Source organism: Onychostruthus taczanowskii, unplaced genomic scaffold, assembly GCF_017590055.1.
Source record: "Onychostruthus taczanowskii isolate IOZ18803 unplaced genomic scaffold, ASM1759005v1 scaffold184, whole genome shotgun sequence".
NCBI lineage: Eukaryota > Metazoa > Chordata > Aves > Passeriformes > Passeridae > Onychostruthus > Onychostruthus taczanowskii.
The window spans coordinates 1,087,978-1,115,102 of record NW_024499062.1 but is presented as its reverse complement, the minus strand read 5'-3'; the positions used below and the strand labels follow the sequence as shown (position 1 = coordinate 1,115,102).

Sequence of the window (27,125 nt, the reverse complement as noted above, 5' to 3'; positions counted from 1 at the left end):
AACTTCTCCCGGATCCGGGTTTTTTTTCATTCCCATTTTTTCAATGTCCCCACAGGTAGCAACTGTGAATTTTTTGGGCTTTTTCATCCCTTTCAAATCCCAGGAATCGTTCCTGGAATATCTTCCCAGCAACCCTGAAATGGGAACAGCAGCAAACGGGGCTGGAATTGCTTCCCAAAGTGGATTTTCCCCTATTTTTCCATCTAAGAAGAGCCAGGAAAATGGTAATAAATCCTCTGCACAGCTTAAAACCTTTCCTAAAATCCATTGAAATGAAGATTCCCAAAGTTTGGAATCCATGGGATCAGCTCAGGGTGTCCCAGGAAGCTCAGGGAATTTTATGGCTCATCCCAGTTATTCCCAGTCCATGAACGGGATTCATCCCTGCAGAGGAATATTTTCCCAATATTTTTCATCCCAGTCATTCCCAATCCATTTATGGGATGAAATCCTGCAGGAAAGCATTTTTCCAAGCAGGATTTTCCAGTTTTCCATGGGGCACTTCCCATGGGATCCCCAAGGATCCACTCCCCAAAAATTCCAACATGAAAAGTGCTGGCTCATTCCCGGCTCGTTCCCACCCTGCTCTCCCAGCATCCAGCCCAGACTTCCTGGGAAATGCATGGGAAGCCAACCAACATTCCCAAAGAACCCCGAAGCTCCCAATCCTGGAATTTCTGAGGTATTCCAATCCCTTCGTCCAACAGCGGCTGGGATTGGAAACAGGAACAGGAAGGGAAAACATTCCAAGAGGAGAAACGTAGGATTGTATCCCAGTGAACCCCAGAAGGGACTGGGAAGGGAAGAGTTATCCCTAAGGAATGCCGTGTTCCCAAAATCCCCTGAAAAGCGGGAATTGCGCCACAAAACCCCCAAAAACAACTGGGATAGAGCGGGAAAAATTCCAGAGGAAAGCCTGGAGGAATTCCGGGAAGGAATTGGGAATGTTGAGCTGATTCCTTCTGGGAAGTGCTCCCGAATCCCGAGGAAAACATGGAACTGACCTCCGGTGTCGGGATCATGGAAGTTGGGATCCAGCCCCTTTTCCAGCAGCCGGCAAACCTTCTCCGAGTTCAGCATCTGCACGTATTCCATGAATTTCTTCAGGTTCGCCTGGATTCGGGAAAAAACACCGCGTTAACATCCCGAAATTCCGGGAAAAGCCACTAGGGGAACACCCTCATCCCAAAAATCCAAGGAAAATCGGGGTAACGGGACTGAATTCCATCAGGATGGGACACAAATCCACATGGAAATGTCGGGAAGCGAGGGGAAAATTTGGGAAAAGCTCCAAGGAAATGGAGAAGTTGAAGCTGGATTTCACATCTAAGGAAAAAATTCCAATTCTAACATTTCCCACCTTAATTCCATACGGGAAAAATGATTCTTTTTAGGGATCATTTTAGGGATGAACCCAAAAAATGCTGTGTTTTCATTTGTATTTGGATGATTTCCAGTTGGAAACTTGGGAAAAAACCTTGGAAATGCCAAGCAGGATGAGGAAAAGGTTTGGAAGGGAATTTGGGAATTCTGGAGTGGTTTGGGCAGGATGGGAGCTGAAATCCCATCCCATTCCAAGGGCATGGACTCCTCCCTCCATCCCAGGTTATTCCAAAAATTCCAGGGATGAGGCAGCTGCAGAATTCCTTGGAATTGCTGGATCATCCCATGGGAATTCAGCCTGCCAGTGCCTTCTCTCTATCCTAAATTTCAGTATTGGAATTTTGTTCCCCAGAGTTGTAATTCCCAAAGATTCACCTCAAATTCCCAAATAGTTGGGATTTTCCTGCTTTTTTTCCTGGCTGGATGAAGTCATTATTAAATTCCCGAATTCTGGGAATTGCGGAGGCAGGAATGGCTCTGGTGGGAAAATCCCAGCTCCTACATTCCCAGATTTCCAGACTTTTTATTGGAGGATTTTTTGGGAGTTGATTCCAATCCGACCATGCAAAATCTGGGAAAAGTCCTGGAAAATCCCAAGAGCTGGAATTCAGGCCCGCCGTGCCCTTGGAGCCGGGAGAGGCCGGAGCAAATCCATGGATCCGCCTCCCGCTGCCAGGCAGCAGCAAATGGGTTCATTGATCCCACAGAAACAGGGAATTATGGATTTGCTCCGTGCTGGGACAACACAGAGCCTCTGGAATTGCACAACTCCCCGTGGGAATCTCCAGAGCCAGGCACCGGGAATCCTGGAATGGTTTGGGTGGGAAGGAACCTCAGATCCCACCCCAATCCCGTCCCATTCCAAGGGCAGGGACTCCAGGAAGGGTCTCCCTTCCCTTTTCCATCCCCAATTTCCATAAAAATCCCTCGGGATGGATTCTGAGCATCCTCAATCCCAGAATCCCGGAATGGTTTGCGTGGGAAGGGAACTCGGATCCCGTCCCATTCCAACCCCACCATCCCAGGCTGCTCCAGCCTTTCCTTGGACATTCCAGGGATCCAGGGGCAGCTCTGGCAATTCCAGCCCAGCCAGGAATTCCTCATTCCCAAAATCCCACCCCAATCTCCCTTTCCCAGGGAATCCTGTCCATCCCTTAGAATCCCAGAAAATCCAACATTCCCCTCCCCAAGGACAGACAGAGCCACAAATCCCAGGAAAGCCCCATCCCGGGACACAGAGGCAGCACTTCTATTTTCCAAGGAAAACCTCAATATTAAACAGGTGGAAGACCAGGAATTCCCAGGAGTTCACCAGGAACTGAAGCAGGAATTCCCTGGATTTAAAGGAGAAACCTCCCAGGAGCTGAGGCAGGAATTCCCAGAAACGGAAGCAGAAATTCTCAGGAACCAAAACAGAAATTCCCAGGATTTGGAGCAGAGACCCCACAGAAACCACAGCAGGAATTCCCCAGGAACTGAAGGAGGAATTCTCCAAAAAACCAAAGCAGGAATTCCCAGAAACCCTCAGAAACTGAAGCAGAAATTCCCAGGATTTGAAGCAGAAATTCCCAGAAACCCTCAGAAACTGAAGCAGAAATTCCCAGGATTTGAAGCAGAAATTCCCAGAAACTGAAGCAGGAATTCCCCAGGAACTGAAACCAGAATTCCCCAGCTCCCAACCCTCATGGAATCTGTGTGCTGAATTCCAGCTGTTCCCTGAATGATCCCTGCCCGTTATCCCGATGTTCCCAGGGAATCTCCGTGCTGAATTCCATCCCCATTCCTGGCTGAGGAATGATCCCTGCCCGTTATCCCGATGTTCCCATGGAATGTCTGTGCTGAATCCCAGCCGTTCCCTGCATGACCCCATTCTGGGAACGATCCCTGCCCGTTATCCCGACGTTCCCCCGGATCCGGTACCGTTCCCGAGGCTCTCCGGGTGTCCCGGTGTCCCCGTGCCAGCCAGGATCCCATCCCTGCTCCCGTTCCCTCCGGATCCAGCTCCAATCCCAGCTTTTTTTCCCGGGAGCTGCTCCAATCCCAGCTTTTCCCGGGAAAGGTCGATCCGTGCCCGCTGTGCCGGCATCGCTCCAACGGGCACGGAACGAGGATGGATTGGCTGGAATTGTCCCTTTGGCTCCCATCTGGCATTCCCAAATAACCCACGGGACTGGAAAAGGCCAAGGAAAGGCTCCTTCCCAAAATCCCAAGGGGTCTGGAACTACAGCTGGCCAAGGAAAAGGGGAAAAGGAAAAAAGGAGGGAAAAAAGGAGGGAAAAAAGGAGGGAAAAAAGGAGGGAAAAAAGGAGGGAAAAAAGGAGGGAAAAAAGGAGGGAAAAAAGGAGGGAAAAAAGGAGGGAAAGGAAAGCTCCTTTCCAAAATTCCACAGGCTTGGGAGAAGCAGCCAAAGGAAAAGGGAAAAGGGAGGTGGAAGATAAATCCATGATCCTGGATTTCAGCACCCCATGGATGCTCTTCCCGCTCAATCCCACCCCATAGAATAAAATCCAAGGAAATCTGGGTAAAATCCAACAAAATTCAGATAAAATCCAATAAAATCCAAGGAAATCCAGAGAAAAATCCAATAAAATCCAATAAAATCTGGATAAAAATCCAATAAAATTCAAGGAAATCCGGATAAAAATCCAATAAAATCCAAGGAAATCTGGATAAAATCCAATAAAATCCCAGGATATCTTGATAAAAATACAATAAAATCCTAGGAAATCCAGATAAAAATCCAATAAAATCCAAGGAAATCTGGATAAAATCCAATAAAATCCAAGGATATCTGGATAAAAATCCAATAAAATCCAGGGATATCTGGATAAAAATCCAATAAAATCCAAGGAAATCTGGATAAAATCCAATAAAATCCAAGGAAATCTGGATAAAAACCCAATAAAATCCAAGGAATTCCAAAGACATCTTCCTGACTGCTCCTGTTTGTGTTTTGGCAGCAGGAATGCTGGGGTTCCTTGGGACGTCCCGGAATCCCGGGGCCGGAGGGGTTTCCCGGGGGTGTCTCCAGGGGTTTTCCATGGGAATTCCGCGGGAATTCCACGGGATTGGGGCTCACCTTGGTGTGCAGCTTGGCGAACTGCTTGTCGTCCAGCAGCGGCTGGGAATACACGCGGCGCTTGTAGCGGAACTGCGAGATAAGAGATTGATAAGGGATCGATAAGGGATTGACAGGAGATTGACAGGAGATTGACAGGAGATTGACAAGAGATTGACAAGAGATTGATTAGAGATTGACAAGAGACTGACAAGAGATTGACTAGAGATTGATTAGATATTGACGAGATTGATTAGAGATTGACAAGAGATTGATAAGAGATTGATTAGATATTGACAAGAGATTGATTAGATATTGACAAGAGATTGATTAGAGATTGACAAAAGATTGATTAGATATTGACAAGAGATTGACTAGAGATTGACAAGAGATTGATTAGATATTGACAAGAGATTGACTAGAGATTGATTAGATATTGACTAGATATTGACAAGAGATTGACAAGAGATTGACAAGACGTTGACTAGAGATAAGAGCTTGATATTATCTAACAGATAAGAAATAAATATATGAGATAAGTGAATGTGAGATGAGGGATAAAAGATAAGAGAATGTTTAATAAGATAAAATCAATAAATGGAGATAAGTTATATGAGGTAAATTAATATCAGATAAATTAGATAAGAGAGAAGAGATAAAGGGAGATAAGGGATGAGAGATAAATAGAGATAAGAGCTAAATGGATATGAGATGAAGAAAAGGAAAAGAAGGGAAAGAAGGGAAAGAAGGGAAAGAAGGGAAAAACAGGGGAAAAACAGGGGAAAAACAGGGGAAAAACAGGGGAAAAACAGGGGGAAAACAGGGGGGAAACAGGGGGAAAACAGGGGGAAAACAGGGGGAAAACAGGGGGAAAACAAGCCAGGGGAAAAGCCAGGGGAAAAGCCAGGGGAAAAGCCAGGGGAAAAGCCAGGGGAAAAGCCAGGGGGAAAACCAGGGGGAAAACCAGGGGGAAAACCAGGGGGAAAAGGAAAAAAGGAAAAAGGAAAAAGGAAAAAGGAAAAAGGAAAAAGGAAAAGGCATACAAAGATAAGAGATAACAGATAAATAAATATAAGAATAATTAAGAGATAAAAAGATAAAAGATGAGAGATAAGAGATGAATGAATATAAGATAAAAAACAAGAGAGAAAAGAGACATAGAAACTTAAGAGAGAAAGATAAGAGATAAGAGCACAGATAAAAGAGAAATAAAATGTAAGAGATTAATATTAGATAAGGGGTTAGAGATAAAAAGAGATAAGAGATAAAGGAATTTGAGACAAAGATAAGAGGAAAAGATAAGATGTAAACAAAGATAAGAGAGAAATGAATTTGAGATAAGGAGGAGACAGTTTATTTTATTTGATAAGAGATAATGTATAAAAGATAATTGAGATGAAGATAAGAGATAAGGGACATGCAAAGATAAGATATAAGAGATAAGACATAAAGAGGAGATGAAGATTGACATGAGAGATAAGAAATAAATGGAGATAAGATATGTGATAAAGAGATATAAAAGAGGAGAGAGAGATAGATAAGAGATAAGAGATAAGAGATAAAAGATAAGAGATAGGAGATAGGAGATAGGAGATAAATTTATATAAATGAGAAAGAGAAGAGAGACATACAAAGATAAGAGATAAATGGAGATAAGCGATAATCAGAGATAAAAGGGAAATTGAGATGAGAAATTAATAGTTTTAATTAAAAGTTAATAGCACAAAGATAAGAGACAGCAAAATATAATTGTAGATAAATGGTGGTAAGAGATAAGGGATAAGGGACAAACAGAGATAAGAGAGACAAATGAATAGGAGATAAGGAAAGGAGAGAAATGAATGCAAAAGATAAGGATGAGAGGAGAGATGTGCAAAGGTAAGAGATGATGTAAATAACAAAATATAATAAAACAAGATTAAATAGAAATCAAACAAAATAAAAGAAACAAAAAAGAAATTTAAAAGGGAAAATAAAGTAAGACAAAATAAAATAAAATTTAATTAAAATAAATAAAACAATAAAATTAAATTAAAGAAAATAAACAAAAGAAAAGAAAATACAAGTATTAAATAAAATAAAACAAAAGAAAATGAAATAAAATTAAAAAAAAAAAGAAAAGAAAATTAAAAAAAAACCAAAATGGAATATAATAAAATAAAACAAAATAAAATACGTTTAAAAGCAAAATAAAAAGTAAAATAATAAAATAAAAGTAAAAATAAATTAAATTGAATTAAAGTAAAGTAAAATAAACAAAACAAACGAAAATAATAAAACAAAAGAAAACAAAATAATATATTTTAAAAAGTAAAATAAAATGAAATTAAACAGAATAAAAGCAATAATAAATTAAAATGAATTAAATTAAACTAAATTAAAATAAAAGAAAATAAAACAAAGAAATAAAATAAAACAAAATGAAATATTTTAGGCAGCAAAATAAAATATAATGAAACTAAATAAAATTGAGTAAAAATAAATGAAACTAAAATTCAATCTCTCTTGCACTCCCCCCGCGCCGTCACCTCCAGGTAGGGCACGGGCGTGTCGGGGCTCAGCGGGTATTCCCGCAGCAGCCGCTCCTCGTCCAGGAACTTGCCGGCGCGGCCGTTGAAGGCGGGCTGGAAGAGGCCGTAGTTGAGCACGTCCTTGAGGCTGTGGTTGAGCGTGCACAGGATCCGCTGCTTGGACACCCACACCGGAACGTCGGGGTTCAGCCGCAGACACTTCTGGGAACGCGCACGGAACGCCGCGTCAGCGCGGGGAAATTCCATCGGGAATGGGGCCGGGTGGCCTTGGGGAACGGGGGATGAGGGAGGGAAAGGGTTTGGAGGGGGTAGAGCTACGGGAAAGGAGGAATACCCAAGTTTTTATGGATAAATTATTGAAAAAACCCAAAATATTGGGTGTTCCCACTGTGGGTTCCAAAGGAAAATCCATTGGGAAAGAGAGGGAGAAAATGGGAATCCACCAGGTTCTCCAAGGAATAGGGGAACGAGGGAGGGAAAGGGTTTGGAGGGGGCACAGCTATGGGAAAGGAGGAACACCCGAGGTTTTATGGATAAATTATTGAAAAAAACCAAATTATCGGGTGTTCCTACTGTGGGTTCCAAAGGGAAATCCATCGAGAAACAGAGGGAGAAAATGGAATCCACCAGGTTCTCCAAGGAATGGGGGAATGAGGGAGGGAAAGGGTTTGGATGGGGCACAGCTATGGGAAAGGAGGAATTGCTGAGGTTTTATGGATAAATTATTGAAAAAACCCAAAATATTGGGTGTTCCTACTGTGGATTCCAAAGGGAAATCCATAGGAAAGAGAGGGAGAAAATGGGAATTCACCAGGTTTTCTGTGGGAATGGGGGAAAAGAGGGAGGGAAAGGGGAGAGTTGGGGTTTGGTGGATTTTGGTGGGGGCAGAGCTATGGGAAATGAGGAATTGCCAAGTTTTTATGGATAAATTATTGAAAAAACCCAAAATATTGGGGGTTCCTACTGTGGATTCCAAAGGGAAATCCATAGGAAAGAGAGGGAGAAAATGGGAATCCACCAGGTTCTCCAAGGAATAGGGGAATGAGGGAGGGAAAGGGTTTGGATGGGGCACAGCTATGAGAAAGGAGGAATTGCTGAGGTTTTATGGATAAATTATTGAAAAAACCCAAAATATTGGGGGTTCCTACTGTGGATTCCAAAGGGAAATCCATAGGAAAGAGAGGGAGAAAATGGGAATCCACCAGGTTCTCCAAGGAATAGGGGAATGAGGGAGGGAAAGGGGAGAGTTGGGGTTTGGTGGATTTTGGTGGGGGCAGAGCTATGGGAAATGAGGAATTGCCAAGTTTTTATGGATAAATTATTGAAAAAAAACTAAAATATTTGGTGTTCCTACTGTGGATTCCAAAGGGAAATCCATCGAGAAACAGAGGGAGAAAATGGGAATCCACCAGGTTCTCCAGGGATGGATCCAGGAATGGATCCCAGCATGGATTTGGGAATGGATCCGGGCATGGATCCCAAAATGGATCCAGGAATGGATCCCAGCATGGATTTGGGAATGGATCCAGGCATGGATCCCAATATGGATCCAGGAATGGATCCCAGAATGGATTTGGGAATGGATCCAGGCATGGATCCCCATATGGATCCAGGAATGGATCCCAACATGGATCCAGGAATGGATCCCAGTATGGATTTGGGAATGGATCCCAAAATGGATCCCCAAATGGATCCAGGAATGGATCCCAGCATGGCTTTGGGAATGGATCCCAAAATGGATCCCAACATGGATCCAGGAATGGATCCCAGCATGGATCTGGGAATGGATCCAAGCACGGGTCTGGGCATGGATCTGGACACAGATTCAGGAATGGATCCAGGCATGGATCCCAACGTGGATCCCAATATGGATTTGGGAATGGATCTGGGCACAGATCCAGACAAGGATTCGGGAATGGATCCCAGCGTGGATCCTCCCAAAACGAGGACAAAGTTCCAGCCCCAATCCAGGCCCAGGGAGCATTCCCAGCTTTCCTCCAAGGATTCTCTTTGGATTTCTCCCAGGATCCTGGTTTTCTTCCCAATTACTCCTTCCATGCCACTCCAGCAGCATTGCCTTTCCCACAGGGTGGAAAATCCCACGGGATTCTCCTGGATTTCCGTGGGTTGGTGGGAGAAGGGATCAGAGCCACAGGATTGGGAATATCCTTGGGAATTCCCACCTGGAGCTCTCAAATCCCACCTTGGGCCAGGCTGGGATGTCACCATTCCCATCATTCCTGACCACAGTCCTGGGAAGGAGTTGGGATTTTTGGATATCCAGGGAAAGCAATTCTGGAGGAGAGGAGGAATCCACAGGAATTTTTTTCCACCCTCCAAAGCCAAACTGGGACCAGTTTGTGGAGCCAGCTGGGGAAAAAAACCCAGGAATTTTGGGGCTTAGATCATCTCCTGAGGAAAATTCCAGCCCTGCAAATCCCAGAGTTTAATTCCTTGCTGGGAGAAGCCGCTTCCAGAAAAAAAAAAAAAAATGGGATAAGGGTGAGAGGGAGGATCCAGGAAGCACCTGGAGTTCCTGGAGCCAGAAAAACAAAGGATTTGGGATTTTCCAGTGAATCAGGGGCTGATCCATCGGGAAGGGCGTTGGATGTTGTGTCACCACACAAAGCCCAATCCCAAAATCCCACCCGGTGATTCATTGTTCAAAATTCCATCAAAAAACCCCAGAATTCCGACAGCACTGACAGCCCCGGCCATCCCAATATTCCCAAAGTCCCCAAAACCTTGGAATGTTTCCAGGGAATCCACTCCCTCCATCCCACCCAGGGCTTCCTATGGGATTTGCTCCATCAATTTTCTGGGATGAAGGTTCCCCACAAGGAAAACCATCAGGAATTCCAAGGAAACCCCACAATTCCCTGGAAAAGCCTTCCCAGTCCACCCCTGGCAGCTCCTGATCCAACGGATTGAGGCTGGAATTTTCCCTTGGGAAGCAAAACCAGCGTGGCCCTTGCCTCACTTTTCCAGGATTTTTCCAGGATTTTTCCTGATCCATCCAGGAACAACAGGGATCTGCTGGATCCCCCAGGGCTTTTCCAGGGAATCCACTTCCCCCATCCCACCCAGGGCTTCCCATGGGATTTGCTCCATCACTTTTCCAGGATAAAAGTTCCCCTCAGATTCCCAATTCTCCCATCCCGAAACACACAAGGAAAACCATCAGGAATTCCAAGAAAACCCCAGAATTCCCTGGAAAAGCCATCCCAGTCCGTCCCTGGCAGCCCCTGATCCAAGAGATTGAGGCTGGAATTCTCTCTTGGGAAGCAGCACCCTTGCCTCCCTTTTTTTCCAGGATTTTTCCCAATCCCTCAGGAATTCCAGGATCTGCTGGATCTTTGCCCCCGCATCTCCTCCTTCCCAAAATTCCCTCCCAAATTTTGAACACCTTAACCTTGGAATGTTCTCCCTCCTTTCCTCAGCACTTTCCCAAAAAATCCACAGCTCATCCTCGGGAATTTTTCCCATTCCAAGCTCCTTCCCTTCCCCCTGGAGCAGCTCCAGCCCTTCCAGAAATTCTTGGAATTCAGCTCCAGCGGGAGCCTCTGGAAGTGTCCACTCCGGAACTTTTAATTCAATCCAAATAAATCCTGGAATTTCTCGGAATTCCCATCCTTTATATCCAATCCTATTCAAGATTCCAAACCCGTTTGGCTGCTGCATTCCCAGGAAAACCCAATGGTTAAACTTCCCTGGGAATTCTTTCCCAGATTTCCCGGTTTGCCACGGAAACTCCCGGATCCATTCGTTGCTCTTTAGGTCTCGAAGGCTGCTCCTTCCCAAAAAACCCTTTTCCCTACGGAATCACCACTTGGAATGCCATCATTCCTCCCTCCTCATCCTCTCCATCCCCCCAATCCAGGTGGGAATTCCCATCAGGAATTCCCACAGGAATTCCTTGGAAACTCCAGCACTCACCGGCTGCTCCATCCCGGAGCGAAAATTCCCAACTTTTCCCACTGGTGGCTCCGTCTTTTCCTTGTCCTCCCTCCGTGTCCCCCCGGATGCTCCCAGGGGACAAAAAACCATGGATGGGGGATCCCTGTTTTCCATGGATTCTCTGGAAGCAGCCGCTCCAGAGCTTTGAATCCCAAGCCAAAGAAATCCCGGGAATGTTGATAAATTTATCCAACCACTCCCCTCCGGATCGATCCTGCCGGGATTGGTCTGATGCTTCCAGGGGCCGTTCCCAGGAAATTCCAGCCTCCAGCTCCATGCTCAGATTCCCAAGAAAAATCTGGAATTCTGAGCTGGGAAATAAAGGGAATAAAGGGGGAATTTCGCCTCCTGTCCATGTTTTATCTGGTCTAAATCAGGATTTTCCTTCTGTTAATTCCCAGCTTGAATGCGAATCCTGACATTCCTATGGAATTTTCTCTCCTGCTTCCCACAAAAAACAAGGATCTGATTATTTAGGATGTGACAGCAGCAGAAAAATGTTGGGAAACTCCAAACCAGCCAAGAAAAAACAAGGATTTGATGCATCCATGCAAAAAAAAAATCTGGGAAAACGTGGGTTGAAAGTGGTATGGATAAAAATTCCAATTATTTGCTGGAAAAATGGGAATTAACTGGGGTTAATTCACAAATTATTCACAAATTATTCACAAATTATTCACAAAGCTGAATAATAAATGACAGGATTTTGTTTAAGGCAAAATCAAATCGGGATTCGAATCCGACGAAATTCCAAAGAGGATTTAATGGGAAGGGAGGGAAAAGGAGGAATTGGGCAGGAAATAGTAATTAAGAAAGGATTAATAAATAAATTATTAATAAATTAATAATATTAATATTTATTTCATGCTAATTAATAGAAGTGGGCTTGGATAATTCTTCAGTTTTTAATTTTTAGGGAATTTTTATCCAGTTTTGGGCAGGGCTGGATGAGCATGGATCATCCCAGATCCTCGATGGAATCTGAGGCTCTCTATGGACTTTTCCCACCCAAATTTTCCTTAATTCCCGATAAAACCTCCCAGAAATCATTTTCCAGGGGAAAAAAAAAAAAATCCATCATTCCCAAGGACGAGCTCATTCCTTCTCCCGCTCCTCGCTCCAGGCTTCCCTCATTCCGTAAAAAGACAGGATTAAAAAAAAGGCCGGAATTTCCATCGATCCCCGGTGGGAGCAGGGGGGAGGATTTGATTGGTTAATTAATCAACCATAATTAATTAATTAATCAATGACCCGTGAATGTCGGGATAATTGAAGATCCGGGACAAAAGCAGCTCCAGAATGTTTGATTCCAAACGTGATCGTCTGGAAAAATGAGTTTTAACAGCCTGGCTGAAGGAATTTTTCCATGGAAAAGCAAAATTCCTGGAGCATGGAAATGGATGAGGGTTAATTAATCCTTGTTTTGGGGTGGTTTGAATGAATTAATTAAAATTTTCATGGATACCACCATGGAAAAAGCTGGGAAAGGAATGTTATAAAATGTGGGAATGGGGTGGGATGGGATCCGGGATTAAGCAAAGAAATAAAAAAAAAAGGAATTTCCCTTTGGAAGAGGAAAAGCCGAAGCTGGGAAATCCCAGATCCAGGAGCGCCTGGCACACCTCCTTATCCCAAGGATCCAGAACTTTCCCATGGAATGTGCAAAACTTTCTCCAGTTACTTCTTTCCCACTCTGGATCCCGGGCATTCCTTAATTCCCTCATGAATTCCAGCCCCTTTTCCATGATTTCCTGCTGGGACAAACTGGCCATGGACACGGAATTCCAGCCTTTCCTTCTTTCTTTTGTATCCCTGGGGTTTCCAGACCCAGTCCTGTGGCATTCCTTAAATTTTATAATTCCCACTCTCCTCTGAAGATCCCATCTGCATCCCAAGGGAATGAGGGAATCCTGGAATTCTTGGGATTCCCAGCAGGATCTGTGGGATTTTCCAGCCCCTCCAGGGCATTCCAGGCAGGAATTCCCTTCCCCTCCCAACGGAAGGGAGGGGGACCTCCAATCTGTGGACCCTTCCAAGAGTTCCTTTCCCTTCCCCATTCCCACCGTTTCAGGCAATTCCCAGAATGTGAGAACCCCCAACTCCAAGATTTTGCTGGCAACAAGAAACCCTCAATTTAAGGAGTTCTTGGGGAAAAAATTCCCTTTTTTTCTCCTGTTCCTGGTGGGTGCCGGAGCTCTTTGGTTGTTCCCACATTCCCAAGGAAGCCAACAGATGGAATTCAGCGCCGTTATTCCTGATTTTTTTTTTTTTTAGGAATATTTCCAAGCTCTCAGCTAATTTTCTTTTCATGCCAATTTTTCCTCTCCTCGAATGACTCAAAATTCCTCTTTATTAAGCACGGAATGTGCTCTTCCCGAAAAAAAACGGCTGGAAAATTAAAAGATGGGATTGTTGTTTTCCATGAAAATCGACTCAATGGCTGCATCCAGTTCCAGCAAATCCGCTTGGGAGGGGAAAAAAAAGGGAATTTTGGTGGTAAAATCTTTTAAATGTATTAAATTGCAAATGTGCTGGTCACGGGTTGATCCGAGTCGGATTTTCCTTGGAAAAAGCCGCGGATGGGGAATGCGCAGCAGCCCCGGTTATTTGCGGGCGGATTTTGCTGCCAGCGGATTTCTCCCGGATAAAATCGGGAATTGCTCGGATTCCGATCGATCCACTTTGTTTGATTGAGCTCACAGAGGGTGACTTTGCCCCCGGGGGAAATTCCCGGGATTTGGGGTTGTGCCGGAACGTTTTGGGAGGTTCTGCTGCTCGGCATCCTCTGGAATGTGCCGGGGGAATTGTCTGGGATAAATGGGATTTATTTCCATGGAATTGTTCTGATTTGGAGTGGAAAAAGCCACTTAAATGTGGTGGAGCTGCAGCTTTCCAACGTTTCCTCTGGATCAGGGGTTGGAAAAGCTGGGAAGGGCCTGGAAAAGCCGGGAAGGGCCTCCATGGAGGAATCCAAGGAATTCCTGGATGTGGCTCTTAGGGCTCTGGGACTGGGATCAGGCCCAGCTTGGATTTGATCTTGGAATACTTTTCCAAGCTCAGGGATTTCAGGGTTTATGGTTAAAGCACCTGAATCCTTCCAGGGGATTTTTGGGAATCACACATTTGATTCCCACCAGTTTTTGGGACACTCTCCGCTCCATCCGGATCCTCCCTCCGGATGCTCCAACGGCCGCCACGGGAAAACAGCTCCCAAAAAAACCCCAAAAAGCCACAAAAAGCCTGGAAAAATCCGCAGGCAGCACCTGCAGGAATGGGGACAGGAAAATGGAAATGGGGAAGAGGGAAAAAAAGCGGAGCAGCTGCTCCATTCATGGAGCACGATCCGGCGGATCTGAAAGGAGCCGCATTTCCATGGAAAAACAATGGGAAGCTCCAAGCAAAAAGCAGCTCCCGGCCTGTTTGGAAGCGCTTTGATTCTGCCCTAAAAGGGGGGGAAAATTCCATTGGAATTCTCCGCATCCAAGGGTTTTTGCCGCAGTGCGAAAGCAGGGAAGGATCAAAGGTTTGGGGCCATTCCCGATATCCCAATTTTCCCCTTGCAGGAACCGAATTCTCCTGATTTTCCCCCTTTTTTTTTTTTTTCAGTGTTCCCATGGCTGAGACAGTGGAGAATGGAGAGAGGAATTCCGGGATCTATGTGGATTTTGGGATCTAAGTACTGGGAAAAGAGGGAATGGAAAAGCCTTGGGATGGAGGCAGGGAGTTGGTGGGAAGAGGAGCAATCCCTCATCCCTCCCTTTTCCATGTTCTCTCTTCCCTTGGAATCCACATTCCCACTCTTATCCCTCACTTTTCCAGGAGTTCCCATCCCTCGGAATCTGGATTCCCACAGAATGATCCCCACCGTCATCCCTAATTTTTCCAGGAGTTCCCATCCCTTGGAATCCACATTCCCATGGGATCTCCACTCTCATCCCTTCCTTTTCCAGCTGCTCCCATCCTTTGAAATTCACATTCCCAGAGAAGGATCTCCACTCTCATCCCTCCCTTTTCCACGTTCTCCCTTCCCTTCCTGGGAATCGGCCACATGGGATGGGCAGGAGCCTCCTCTTCCTCATCCCAAAGGAATTCCCAAGCAGAATTCCCATTCCTGCCCAGCCTTGGGACACTGAGGAATCTCCTTGGCAAAGCTGGAGGAAAACAGGGATGGGTCGGGGTAAAAACAGCCTTGAAAGGGACAAAATTCCCTTGGAAGGGAATTCCCCACTCCGGCATTCCAAGGATTGAGGGATCAGGGCTGGGAGGTCCCAACACACCCTGGAAAACATCGGGAAAAACCTCTGGAATTCCAGCTGGGCAGCTCCAATACCCGGAGCTGCTCCTGGATAAATCCATCTGGGATTTTATTTGAATTCCAGCTTTTCCATGATTTCAAAGGGAAGAGGAAGAGTTGCCAGCACAAAGTGGGGAAGGAAAACATTTGGAAAATTCCAGAAAATTCCTCCCTGGCTGCACATCCCTGATCTTTCCCAGCTGTTCCCATAAATTCCAGCCCTGGGAATGCTGGCAGCTTCCCGGGGCTGCAGGAGCCTCCCATCTCCCCACATCCCGGTTTTCCCAGGATGTGCCGAGCCTGTGGTTCCTTGGAATGAGTTTTCCCCTGCTTCCAGAGGAAAAACAAATGGAACTCCTTTGGAATCACAGCCAGTGCCAGCCCCCCATGGGGCCCATTCCCATGGGATGATCCCAAGGTTTGCTCCGGCACCTCCAGGATTCCAGCACTTGACAGAGAGGAAAACTCTGCACATTCCCGGGATTTTTCCTGGATTTGCCACTTTTTCCTACCAAACCAGGAGGATGCTCCTGCCAAATTTTGGGAATGGGTTTTCCCATGGGATTTAACGGCGCGGAATCCATAAATTATTCCAGAGGAACCAACCCCAGCTCGGGCGTGTTCCTGTCTCCTTAAAATCCGGCTCCGAGCTCCCGGACCCCGTGGGAGGTTGGGATAATTTTATCCCGGGTCTCCACCACCCTTCCCACAGAGCAGCCAGAGGTGGGAACGGCTCTTCCCGAAGGATCCGCGGCTCCGGGGTGGGACCGGGAAGCTCCGGCAGGATCCCAAGGATCCTCAGGGATCTCTGCACCCTCCTTTTGCCAGGATCACATTCCCAGCTCAGGGTGAGGGAGGAGGGATGATCCAGGTTCTCAAATTCCAAAATTGGAAATCTTCGGATTTCCAAGGAAATCAGTTCCTGCCCTGTGGAAAAGCTCCAGCATGGGAAACACCTGGAGCTGCAGGCCAAGCCTGGATCCTGGATCATGGCTGGATTCCCTGGAATGCTGCACTGGGATCCGTGGGACATCCCATGGATTCCCTGGAATGCTGCACTGGGATCAGTGGGACATTCCATGGATTCCTGGAACGCTGCACTGGGATCAGTGGGACATCCCATGGATTCCCTGGAATCCAGCACTGGGATCAGTGGGACATCCCATGGATTCCCTGGAATGCTGCACTGGGATCAGTGGGACATCCCATGGATTCCCTGGAATGCTGCACTGGGATCAGTGGGACATTCCATGGATTCCTGGAATGCTGCACTGGGATCAGTGGGACATTCCATGGATTCCTGGAATGCTGCACTGGGATCAGTGGGACATTCCATGGATTCCCTGGAATGCTGCACCAGGATCAGTGGGACATCCCATGGATTCCTGGAACGCTGCACTGGGATCAGTGGGACATCCCATGGATTCCCTGGAATCCAGCACTGGGATCAGTGGGACATTCCATGGATTCCCTGGAACATGCACTGGGATCAGTGGGACATCCCATGGATTCCCTGGAATGCTGCACTGGGATCAGTGGGACATCCCATGGATTCCCTGGAATGCTGCACTGGGATCAGTGGGACATCCCATGGATTCCTGGAATGCTGCACTGGGATCAGTGGGACATTCCATGGATTCCCTGGAATGCTGCACCAGGATCAGTGGGACATCCCATGGATTCCTGGAATGCTGCACTGGGATCAGTGGGACACCCCATGGATTCCCAACCTTCTGGACACTCCAGGACCTTCCAGACCTGCTTGGACATCCCAGAATAGTCCAAACATCCCACCTGGACACTCCAAGACATTCCAGGACATTCCAGAACCCCTGGACACCTCAGGACATTCCATGACATTCCAGACCTGCTCGGACATCACAGGATATTCCAGAACCCCTGGGCACCTCAGGACATTCCAGAATATTCCCAACCCTCTGCTCAGACACCTCAGAACATTCCAGAACATTCTTGACCTCCCACCTGGACACCTCAGGACATTCCAGACCCTCTGCTCAGACAGTTACAGGATATTCCAGAACCCCTGGGCACCTCGGGACATTCCAGGACATTCCCAACCCTCTCCTTGGGCACCTCGGGACATTCCCAACCTCCCAGCTGGACACCTCAGGACATTCCAGGACATTCCAGACCCCCTGGACACCTCAGGAAAGTCCAACCTCCCGCATCCACAATTCGAGTGGGAGAACCGGGAATTGGGATCCCATCACCCCACAGGACGCTTGGGAAGGAAAGGGAAGGAGAAAAGAGGAGGAAAGACCCCCCCAAAATTCCTCATTTCCCACAGCCCCATTCCCTGCAAAACTTCCCCATTCCCACGGAATTCCAGAATATTCCAAGCTGGAAAACTTCCCCAGGATCTCCAAATCCAACTCTCGGCCCTGCACAAAAACAATCCCAACATTCCCAGCACCGACCTCAGGGCATTGTCCCAAATTTTCCTGAGCTCTGGGACCTGCCAGCATCATCCAAACTTTTCCGGAGCTCTGGAATGCCGAGGGTTGGGAGCAATTCCAGAGGTTTTGGGAATTGCAGCTCCCTGGAGCAGCTCCACCATCCGCCAGGAGCTTTCCCAGGATTTTCCAGGTGTGGGAAATTTAAGCCCTCTTCCCTGGCCCAGGTGCAGGTGATAAAAACCGGGATGTGCCAATGGAAAAGGCCCTTTATTCCCAGGAAAACTGAGGGGGGGGAGATTTGCACCTGGAAATTCCAGCACTTCCAAGGAATTCCAAGGATTCAGGATGAGCAAACCCCAGCGGAGTTGGGATCCTCAAAGAGGGGTGGAGACAATTCCAGGAGGGCTGGAAAACTTCCCGGGGCTTTCAAATCCCTCCTGGAGGCTCCCGGAGAAAAGATGGGAATTCCATAACCTGAGCTTTATGGAATTCCTGACCCCACGCCCGGCTCCAAAAGAGAATTTTGGGGCTCTGAGCGCCCTCGGTGCCCCCTGCTCAGCCCAGGTGCCACCTCAGCCTTGTCACCTCAGCCTTGTCACCTCAGCCTTGTCACCTCCCCTTACGAGGGCTGCTAATTACCCCCATCGCCGCAGCCCTCCAGCTTTTCCTGCTCCTCATTCCCTAAAAATCCCCCAATTCCAGGGAATTGCAGGTTCCTGGATCCCTGTGCCCGGCTGAGCCCTCACCAAGGCCGTGCCCTCCTGGTCACCCCGGGGTCACTCCTGGGGTCACTCCTGGGATTACTCCTGGACTTCCAGGGGTCACCCCGGGGTCACTCCTGGGGTCACTCCTGGGATTACTCCTGGACTTCCAGGGGTCACCCCGGGGTCACTCCTGGGGTCACTCCTGGGATTACTCCTGGACTTCCAGGGGTCACCCCGGGGTCACTCCTGGGGTCACTCCTGGGATTACTCCTGGACTTCCAGGGGTCACCCCGGGGTCACTCCTGGGGTCACTCCTGGGATTACTCCTGGACTTCCAGGGGTCACCCTGGGGTCACTCCTGGCTCCTGGGGTCACTCCTAGATTTTTGGGGGTCACTCCTGAGTTCCTTGCGGCCGCTCCTGGACTTCCAGGGGTCACTCTGGGGTCACTCCTAGATTTTTGGGGGTCACTCCTGAGTTCCTTGGGGCCGCTCCTGGACTTCCAGGGGTCACTCTGGGGTCACTCCTAGATTTTTGGGGGTCACTCCTGAGTTCCTTGGGGCCGCTCCTGGACTTCCCTCCTGGACTCCCAGGGGTCACTCCAGCACATCCCACCAACGGCACTGGCACATGTCCCCCCCATTCCAGTGTCCATCACTCCCAGGCCATTCCAGAGTCCACCACACCACCACTGTCCAGCCCAGCCGAGCGCGCAGCACCCTGGACACGAGTGACCATCACACACCAGCGCCATGGCCCCAAAGCCTGGTCCCAGTCCCGGTCCTGGTCCAGGAGCCGGTCCCAATCCCAGTCCTGGTCCCAGTCCCAGTCCCGGAGCCGCTCCCAGTTCCAGGCCGGCACTGGAGCCGCCCCCACTGCCCATTCCCAGCCCGTTCCCAGTCCCAATCCCGGTCCCGTTCCCAGCCCGGTGCCAATCCCGGTCTCGGTCCCGGTGGGTGCGGTGCCACCCCGGGATGGCACTGCGGGAGCGGGGGGACACCGGGATGGGGACACCGGGGCGGCGGGAACCCGGGCAACGGGACCCGTCCTGCCGGGCCCGTGGCGGGGAGAAGTTTGCCGGTGCTGCCGGGGCCGGGAGCGGGCGGGATGCGGGTCGCTGCCAGCGCCGGTGCGGCGCCGAACCGGGTGCGGATCAGGGTGCGGGTCGGGACCGGTCTGAGCGAGGCGAGGGCGGCTCTGGATGCGGATCGGGGCCGCTCTGGGCTGCGCATCCCGGCGCGGGCGGCTCGCGGTGGCGCTCCCGGTGCGGCTCGCGCTGCGTATCCCGGCTCCGGGCACGGTCCCGGTGCTCATCCCGGCACGGTCCCGCTGCGCATCCCGGCTCCGGGCACGGTCCCGCTGCGCATCCCGGCTCGGCGGCGGTCCCGGCGCGGCGGCGGCCGCTCGGGGCTCCCTCCCTCCCTCCCTGTCTCCCGGTGCCCGGTGGCTCCCCCCGCACTCACCGTCTGCTGCAGGTCGGGGATGCCGATGCGCACCACGATGGCGCCGGGCGCGGGCTCCTCCATGCGCGCCGGGGCCGCCAGCTTGGGCGAGCGGGGCCCGCCGGGGCCCCGGGCCGGCTCCAGGCGCGGCTCCTCCCGCAGGCCGGGGCTCGGCTCCCCGCTGCTGACGGCGGCGCGGGGCTGGCGCTCCGGCGGCGGCTCCGGCGGCGGCGACTCGGGGCTCTCATGCTTGCTGCCCGCGGGGCTCAGAGGCATGCTCCGTGCGCCGCGGCGGGCGGCCCGCGCCCGCTCCGCTCCCGCACCGGCACCGGCACCGGCACCGGCTGCGCACCGCGCCCGCCCGGGGCCCTGCGGGGGGAAGCGAGGGCTCAGCGGCACGGCGGGACAGCACCGGGAGAGGCATCCCGGATCCCGGAGAGGGAGCCCCGGGATTGGCGAAGGAGGGTGGGAGAGCCCGCTACCGAAGGAGGGAGAAATCTGGGAAGGGACCCCCGGGATGGACACGGACATTCCCACAGGGACCCCCGGGAATACCCCCCCCCAGGAAGGGCCTTCCCAACGATGGAGAAATCTGGGGAGGGAGGCTGGGACTCCCCATTCCCAGCAGGGATCATCCCCTGGGAAAGGATCCCCGGGATGGACACGGACATTCCCGCAGGGACCCTCTGGAATGTCCCCCCGGGAAGGGTCGGTTGTCAGGAAAGGTCCAGGAGTGAAATCCCACTCTCCCCATGGAGATTCCCACAGGGACCCCCGGGAATAACCCCCCCCAGGAAGGGCATTCCCAAGGATGGAGAAATCTGGGAAGGGAGCCTGGAACCCCCCATTCCCAGCAGGGATCATCCCTTGGGAAAGGATCCCCAGGAATGGACACGGACATTCCCACAGGGACCCTCTGGAATGTCTCCAGGAAAGACCATTCCTAAGGAGAAATTTGGGAAGGGACCCCCAGGATGCACAGGGACACCCCCACAAGGACCCTCTGGAATTCCCCAGGAAGAGCCATTCCCAAGGATGGAGAAATCTGGGAAGGGAGCCTGGAACCCCCCATTCCCAGCAGGGATCATCCCTTGGGAATGCATCCCCGGGATGGACACGGACATTCCCACAGAGACCCTCTGGAATACCCCCAGGAAGGAGAAATTCCCCACGAGAAATCTCCAAAGGGACCCCTGGATCCCAAAAATTCCCCCAGCAGGGCCCGTTCCCGGGAGTTTTCCAGGATCAGCCCCGCTTTTCACATGGAATCTCCTCAAGAATTCCATGGAATTCCACGAGCAGGGCCCATTCCCAGGAGTTTTCCGGGATCAGCCCCGCTTTTCACATGGAATTCCCCCAGTAGGATCCATCCCCTAAAGGGACCCCACAGAGGGATTTTGGGACCCCCAACCCTGCTCCTGCATGGAATCTCTCCAGGAATTCCATGGAATTCCCCCAGCTGGGCCCATTCCCAGGAGTTTTCCGGGATCAGCGCCACTTTTCACATGGAATCTCCCCAGGAATTCCATGGAATTCCCCCAGCAGGATCCATCCCCTTAAGGGACCCCACAAAGGGACTTTGGGATCCCACCCTGAGGGATGAGGAAAAAGAGCAGGAGAACCCCAAAATTCCAGCCGGGAAAACGCTCTTGGGAAGGAGAAAAATTGGGATAAACAGGGAAAATTATGGGATGCTCCTGCCCTGTGGCCTGGGATAGACAGGAAAACCCTGGATCCCTCTAGATCCCTTTGCATCCACACCCCGATCCCATCCCAAACTCTCCTCTCCCCTTTCCCAAATCCTGGATTTGATTTATTCCCATTTTTCCCCTCTCTCTGCCTCGTTATCCCACAAATGGAGCGCTCCAGATGGAGATCCCCAGGATTTTTCCCTTTTTTTTTTTTTTTTTTTTTAATATCCCTCCTTAATTCCTAATAATTTTAAGGCCCCATCTGGGAAAGGCTGGAAAAAATTTCGCAATGGAATAATTCTCCAAATTCCGTTTTGCGGAGTCATTTTCCCTCCTTAAATCCACTTCTCTGCTCACAAAAAGTTCCACTCCCAATGAATCCATGGAATATTTTAGGAATTACAGCCCAGAGTCTCATTCCCACAGCAGGGGAAAAAAAAAAAAAACCAAAAAAAAAAAAAAAAAAAAAAAAAAAAAACTGGGTGGAAAAGCATCCAAGGGAGCTAGAAAAAATATTCCAAGATTTTTTTTTTTTCCCTGCAGTGGTGTTTTCCTTGGATTTCTGAAAATTCCTTGGATTTTTGAGCTTTCCTTGGATTTCTGAGCGTTCCCAAGAGGGTCAGAGCAGAGCCTCCTTCCCACCTTTTCCTGTGGGAACAGAATTCCCAGATTTCCTGCCCTTCTTCCCATCATTTTGGGATCATAAATCCGGAGCCTTCCCCGAATTCCAGTGCCGGGAGCAGCAATTCCATAGGGAACAGAAATTCCAGAGAGAACAGAAATTCAGAGGGAAATTCCAAAGGGAATCCAGCTGGGAGAACCCTGGGAAGGGCAGCGGGATGGGGAGACTTGGAAACTGGGAGAACCCTGGGAAGGGCAGCGGGATGGGGAGACTTGCTGGAAAAAGGATGGGAATTTTGGGGGATTTTTTTTTTATTACTTTTGGGGAAATTTTCAGATTGGATTGGAGTTTTTCACTGGGATTGGAATTTTCCCCTGGGATTGAAATTTTGGGATTGAAATTTTGGGATTGGAGCTTTTCCTTGGGATTGGAGCTTTTCCCTGGGATTTGGAGTTTTTTCCCCAGGATTGGAATTTTCCTGGGATTGACGCTTTTCCCAGGGAATTAATTTTTTCCCAGGAATTGGAGTTTCTCCCTGTGATTGGAACTTTTCCTTGGGATTGGAATTTCTCCCTGGAACTGGAATTTCCCCCTGGGATTGGAATTTTCCCCTGGGCCTGGCACTTTTCCCTGGTGGAATTGGGGTTAAATTCCCTCCCTTTCCCAACTTTCCCAGTTTTCCCAGGCCCAGGGATGGCTGGGAAGCTGCTGCCTCCTCCCCTCTCCCACATCCCGATCCGGAAAATCCGGGATCCTTTGGGAAAAAGGTTTTTGGGAAGCACCTGGCTCGGTGTGTGCCCAGGTGAGGCTGTTCCTGAGCTTTTCCTGGGAAAAACAGCCGGGAATGACAGGGCCAAGGGACACCTGGTGTCCTGCTGGGATCTCTGGGATCTCTGGGAATGGGCCCAGGAAGAGCTGGGAAAATCCCAACTGGGATTTTCCAGACCTGGAATTTTCACTGCCCGGCCACAAGGGAGAGGGGTCATGGATCCCAAACGATTCCTGCTCTTCTTTCCAGGGATCCCAAACAATTCCTGCCCTTACAGGGATCCCAAATGATTCCTGCCTTTCCAGGGATCCCAAACAATTCCTGCCCTTCCAGAGCCAGATCCAACCCTGTGGCTCCGGTGCCAAAGCCTCACCTGGATCAGGGATCCTGGAAGGATCAGGGATCCAGACCCTCACCTGGAAGGATCAAGGGAATGAAACCTGGAAGGATGTGGGATCCAATCCCTGCTCTGGAAGGATCTGGGATCCAATCCCTGCCCTGGAAGAACGAGGGAGCCAAAGGTTCACCTGGATCAAGGATCCAGACCCCCACCTGGAATTCTCAGGGGAGCCAATCCCTTCCCTGGAAAGATCAGGGAGCCTGGAAGGATCAGGGATCCAAACCTGGAAAGATCTGGGACCAAACCCTCGCCTGGAATTCTCAGAGGAGCCAAACCCTGCCCTGGAAGGGTGAGGGAGCCAAAACCCTCATCTGGATCAGGGAACCAATCCCTTGCCTGGAAGGATCAGGGATCCAGACCCTCACCTGGAAGGATCTGGACAGCCTGGAAGGTTCAGGGAGTCACAGCCTTGGCTGGATCAGGGATCCAAACCCTCGCCTGGATCAGGGATCCTGGAGGGATCAGGCATCCAGACCCTCCCTGGGAAGGGAAATTCCCAGGGGGAATGAAACCTGGAAGGATCGGTGGGACAAGATCCTCTCCTGGAAGGATCAAGGGAACCAAACTTGGAATGATCAGGGGAACAAAAGCTGATCTGGAATTCTCAGGGGAGCCTGGAAAGGTCTGGGATCCAATCCCTGCTTTGGAAGGATCTGGGATCCAATCCCTGCTCTGGAAGGATCTGGGATGCAATCCCTGCTCTGGAAGGATCTGGGATCCAATCCCTGCTCTGGAAGGATCTGGGATCCAATCCCTGCTTTGGAAGGATCTGGGATCCAGTCCCTGCTCTGGAAGGATCTGGGATCCAATCCCTGCCCCGGAAGGATCTGGGATCCAATCCCTGCCCTGGAAGGATCTGGGATCCAATCCCGGCTTTGGAAGGATCTGGGATCCAGTCCCTGCCCTGGAAGGATCTGGGATCCAATCCCTGCTCTGGAAGGATCTGGGATCCAATCCCTGCCCCGGAAGGATCTGGAAGCCTGGAAGCACCGGGGAGCCGAAGCCTCTCCTGGGTCAGGGATCCTGGGAAGGATCAGGGATCCAGTCCCTCCCGGAATGCTCGGCAATTGTCCCCCGGGCCCGGGGACAATCGGCGCCGTTTGTCACCCGCGGGGCCGTTCCTGAGTGACCCTGGAAGCCTCGGGAATGGGGACACGGGGACACGGGGACACGGGGACACACACGGGGACCGCGCTGCTCTGTCCTGCCGTGTCCCCGCCGTGCCACCCCCGCGGGGCTGGCAGTGCCACCGCGGCTGGCAGTGCCACCGGGGCCGGTCGCTGGTGCGGTGCCAGCCCCGTGCCAGCCCTGCCAGGCTGTCCCCGCGCTTATCTGGGCACGGAGAGGTCACCGCTGCTGTCCCCAAGCCACGTGACAGGGACACGGGCCAGCCCCGCCGTGTCCTTTGTCACCGCGGGGGGGCTCGGGGACAAACCCGGCAGGGGACAGGGACAAGGGACAGGGGGAAGGGGCCGGGACAGGTACAGGAGCAGGGGGAGGGACAGGAGAGGGGACAACCCCGGGAACGGGGACAGGGACAAGGGACAGGGGGAAGGGACCGGGACAGGGACAGGGGCAGGGGGAGGGACCGGAGAGGGGACAAACCCGGCAGGGGACAGGGACAAGGGACAGGGGGAAGGGACCGGGACAGGTACAGGAGCAGGGGGAGGGACAGGGAGAGGGACAGGGAGAGGGACAGGAGAGGGGACAAACCCGGGAACGGGGACAGGGGACAGGGACAAGGGACAGGGGGCAGGGACCGGGACAGGTACAGGAGCAGGGGGAGGGACAGGAGAGGGGACAAACCCGGGAACGGGGACAGGGACAGGGGACAGCAGCAAGAGAAGGGACAGAAGAGGAAAGGACAGGGAAAGGGACAGGGACAGGAGAAAGGACAGAAAGGGGGGACAGGGACAGGGACAGAAGGGGACGGGGAAGGGGACAGGGAAAGGGACAGCAGGGGAAGGGACAGGGACAGGAGCAGGAAAAGGGAAGGGACAGGATCAGGATTGTCGCCCCGGCGTCCCCGCCCGTGCCAGGACACGGGGACAGCGCGGGGAGCATCGATCGCCCGCGGGTGGCCGCAGTGTCCCCGCAGTGTCCCCGCAGTGTCCCCGCAGTGTCCCCAGCGCCTGCCGGGTAATTCCATGGATTTTTCCTCTCCCGCTCTTCCCGGGGCACTGGGACACCGCAGAGGGGCCGGGCATTAAAGGGCGAGCGCCACCCCCTTGGGGACACCAGCCGGACAAGGGGGACATCCCGGGGACATCGGTGTCCCCAAATGTCCGGCACAGGGACAGGGCCACCCGGGCTGGGGGCGATTCCAGGGATCCCGTGGGAAGAATTCCGGGCGGAGTTTTTTGGGATGCTCCAGATTCCTGGAATAGGATCAGGGAATGGTTTGGGATGGGACATTAACAATCACCCAGTGCCACCTCTCGGGGACAACTGCCACTGTCCCAGGCTGCTCCAACCCCATTCCAGGGATGCAGGGGCAGCCCCAGCTGCTCTGGCAATTCCAGCCCAGCCAGGAATTCCTCATGGCCAAGATCCCATCCATGGCTGCCCTCTGGCACTGGGAGCCATTCCCTGTGTCCTGTCTCTCCATCCTCTGGGATTTTTCCCTCTCCCTGTTTCCTGCAGCTCCTTCAGGCGCTGGAAGCCAAAACTGGGTCAGCCTGGAGCTCCTGTGTTCCAGGATGAACATTCCCAGTTTTCCTGGAGCTCCTGTGTTCCAGGATGAACATTCCCAGTTTTCCTGGAGCTCCTGTGTTCCAGGATGAACATTCCCAATTTTCCTGGAGCTCCTCTGTTCCAGCACAAACATTCCTGATTTTCCTGCCAGAGCTGCTCCATCCCTGCCCGGCCCTTCCAGGATGATCCCAGAGTTTGGTGCCACCAAATCCCAAAATTCTCGGTGGTCCCAGCCCCTGGGGAGGGGTTTGGGGACAGGACACAGATTTGGGGACAGGACAGGGGTTTGGGGACAGGACACAGATTTTGGGGACAGGAGGGAGATTTTGGGACAAGACAGGAGTCTGGGGACAAAAAAGGGGATTTGGGGACAGGAGGGAGATTTGGGGATAAGAGAGGGATTTGGGTACAGGACAGGGGTTGGGGACAGGTCACAGATTTTGGGGACAGGCCACAGATTTTGGGGACAGGCCACAGATTTGGGGCCTCCCCCGTGACCTCCCCCATCCCGGGAACAGCCCCTCTGGATCGGGAATGTCCCCCTGGTTTTGGGAATATCCCCCCGGGTTCGGGAATGTCCCCCCGGGTTCGGGAATGTCCCCCCAGTTTTGGGAATGTCCCCCCAGTTTTGGGAATGTCCCCCCGGGTTCGGGAATGTCCTCCCTGTTTCGGGAATGTCCTCCCTGTTTCGGGAATGTCCCCCCGGGTTCGGGAATGTCCCCCGGTTTTGGGAATGTCCCCCCCCGTTCGGGGCTCCCCCACCCCGCTCCGTATCCATGGGAACATTCCCGGCACCGTCACCATGGAAACCACAGCGCCACGCGCGGCACTGCGGGACCTGCGCACCCGCGGGGACAGAGGGACAGGGGGACAGAGGGACAGGAATGGGGACAGAGGGACAGGGAGACAGAGGGACAGAGGGACAGGGACAGGGGGACAGAGACAGGGGGACAGGGGGGACAGGAATGGGGAAAGAAACAGAGGAACAGGAATGGGGACAGGACAGAGGGACAGAGGGGACAGGAATGGGGACAGGGACAGAGGGGACAGAGGGACAGGACAGAGGGACAGAGGGGACAGAGGGGACAGAGGGACAGGACAGAGGGGACAGAGGGGACAGAGGGACAGGACAGAGAGGACAGAGGGTACGGGGACAGAGGGACA

The 27,125-nt window shown here is 51.2% G+C and overlaps 1 protein-coding gene across 1 annotated transcript in view; it reads right to left on the bottom strand.

The window, feature by feature from the left end:
- Positions 1-27,125, bottom strand: part of SHANK3 (SH3 and multiple ankyrin repeat domains 3) — a 153,583-nt gene that overhangs the window by 109,359 nt on the left and 17,099 nt on the right. Inside the window, exons 3-6 of the mRNA XM_041401084.1 lie at positions 19,807-20,154; positions 6,970-7,173; positions 4,463-4,534; positions 1,005-1,113 (exon numbers count right to left, since the gene is read on the bottom strand). Coding sequence (XP_041257018.1) covers positions 1,005-1,113; positions 4,463-4,534; positions 6,970-7,173; positions 19,807-20,061 — 640 coding nt within the window. The 5' untranslated portion in view covers positions 20,062-20,154. The remainder of the gene's footprint in view (positions 1-1,004; positions 1,114-4,462; positions 4,535-6,969; positions 7,174-19,806; positions 20,155-27,125) is intronic.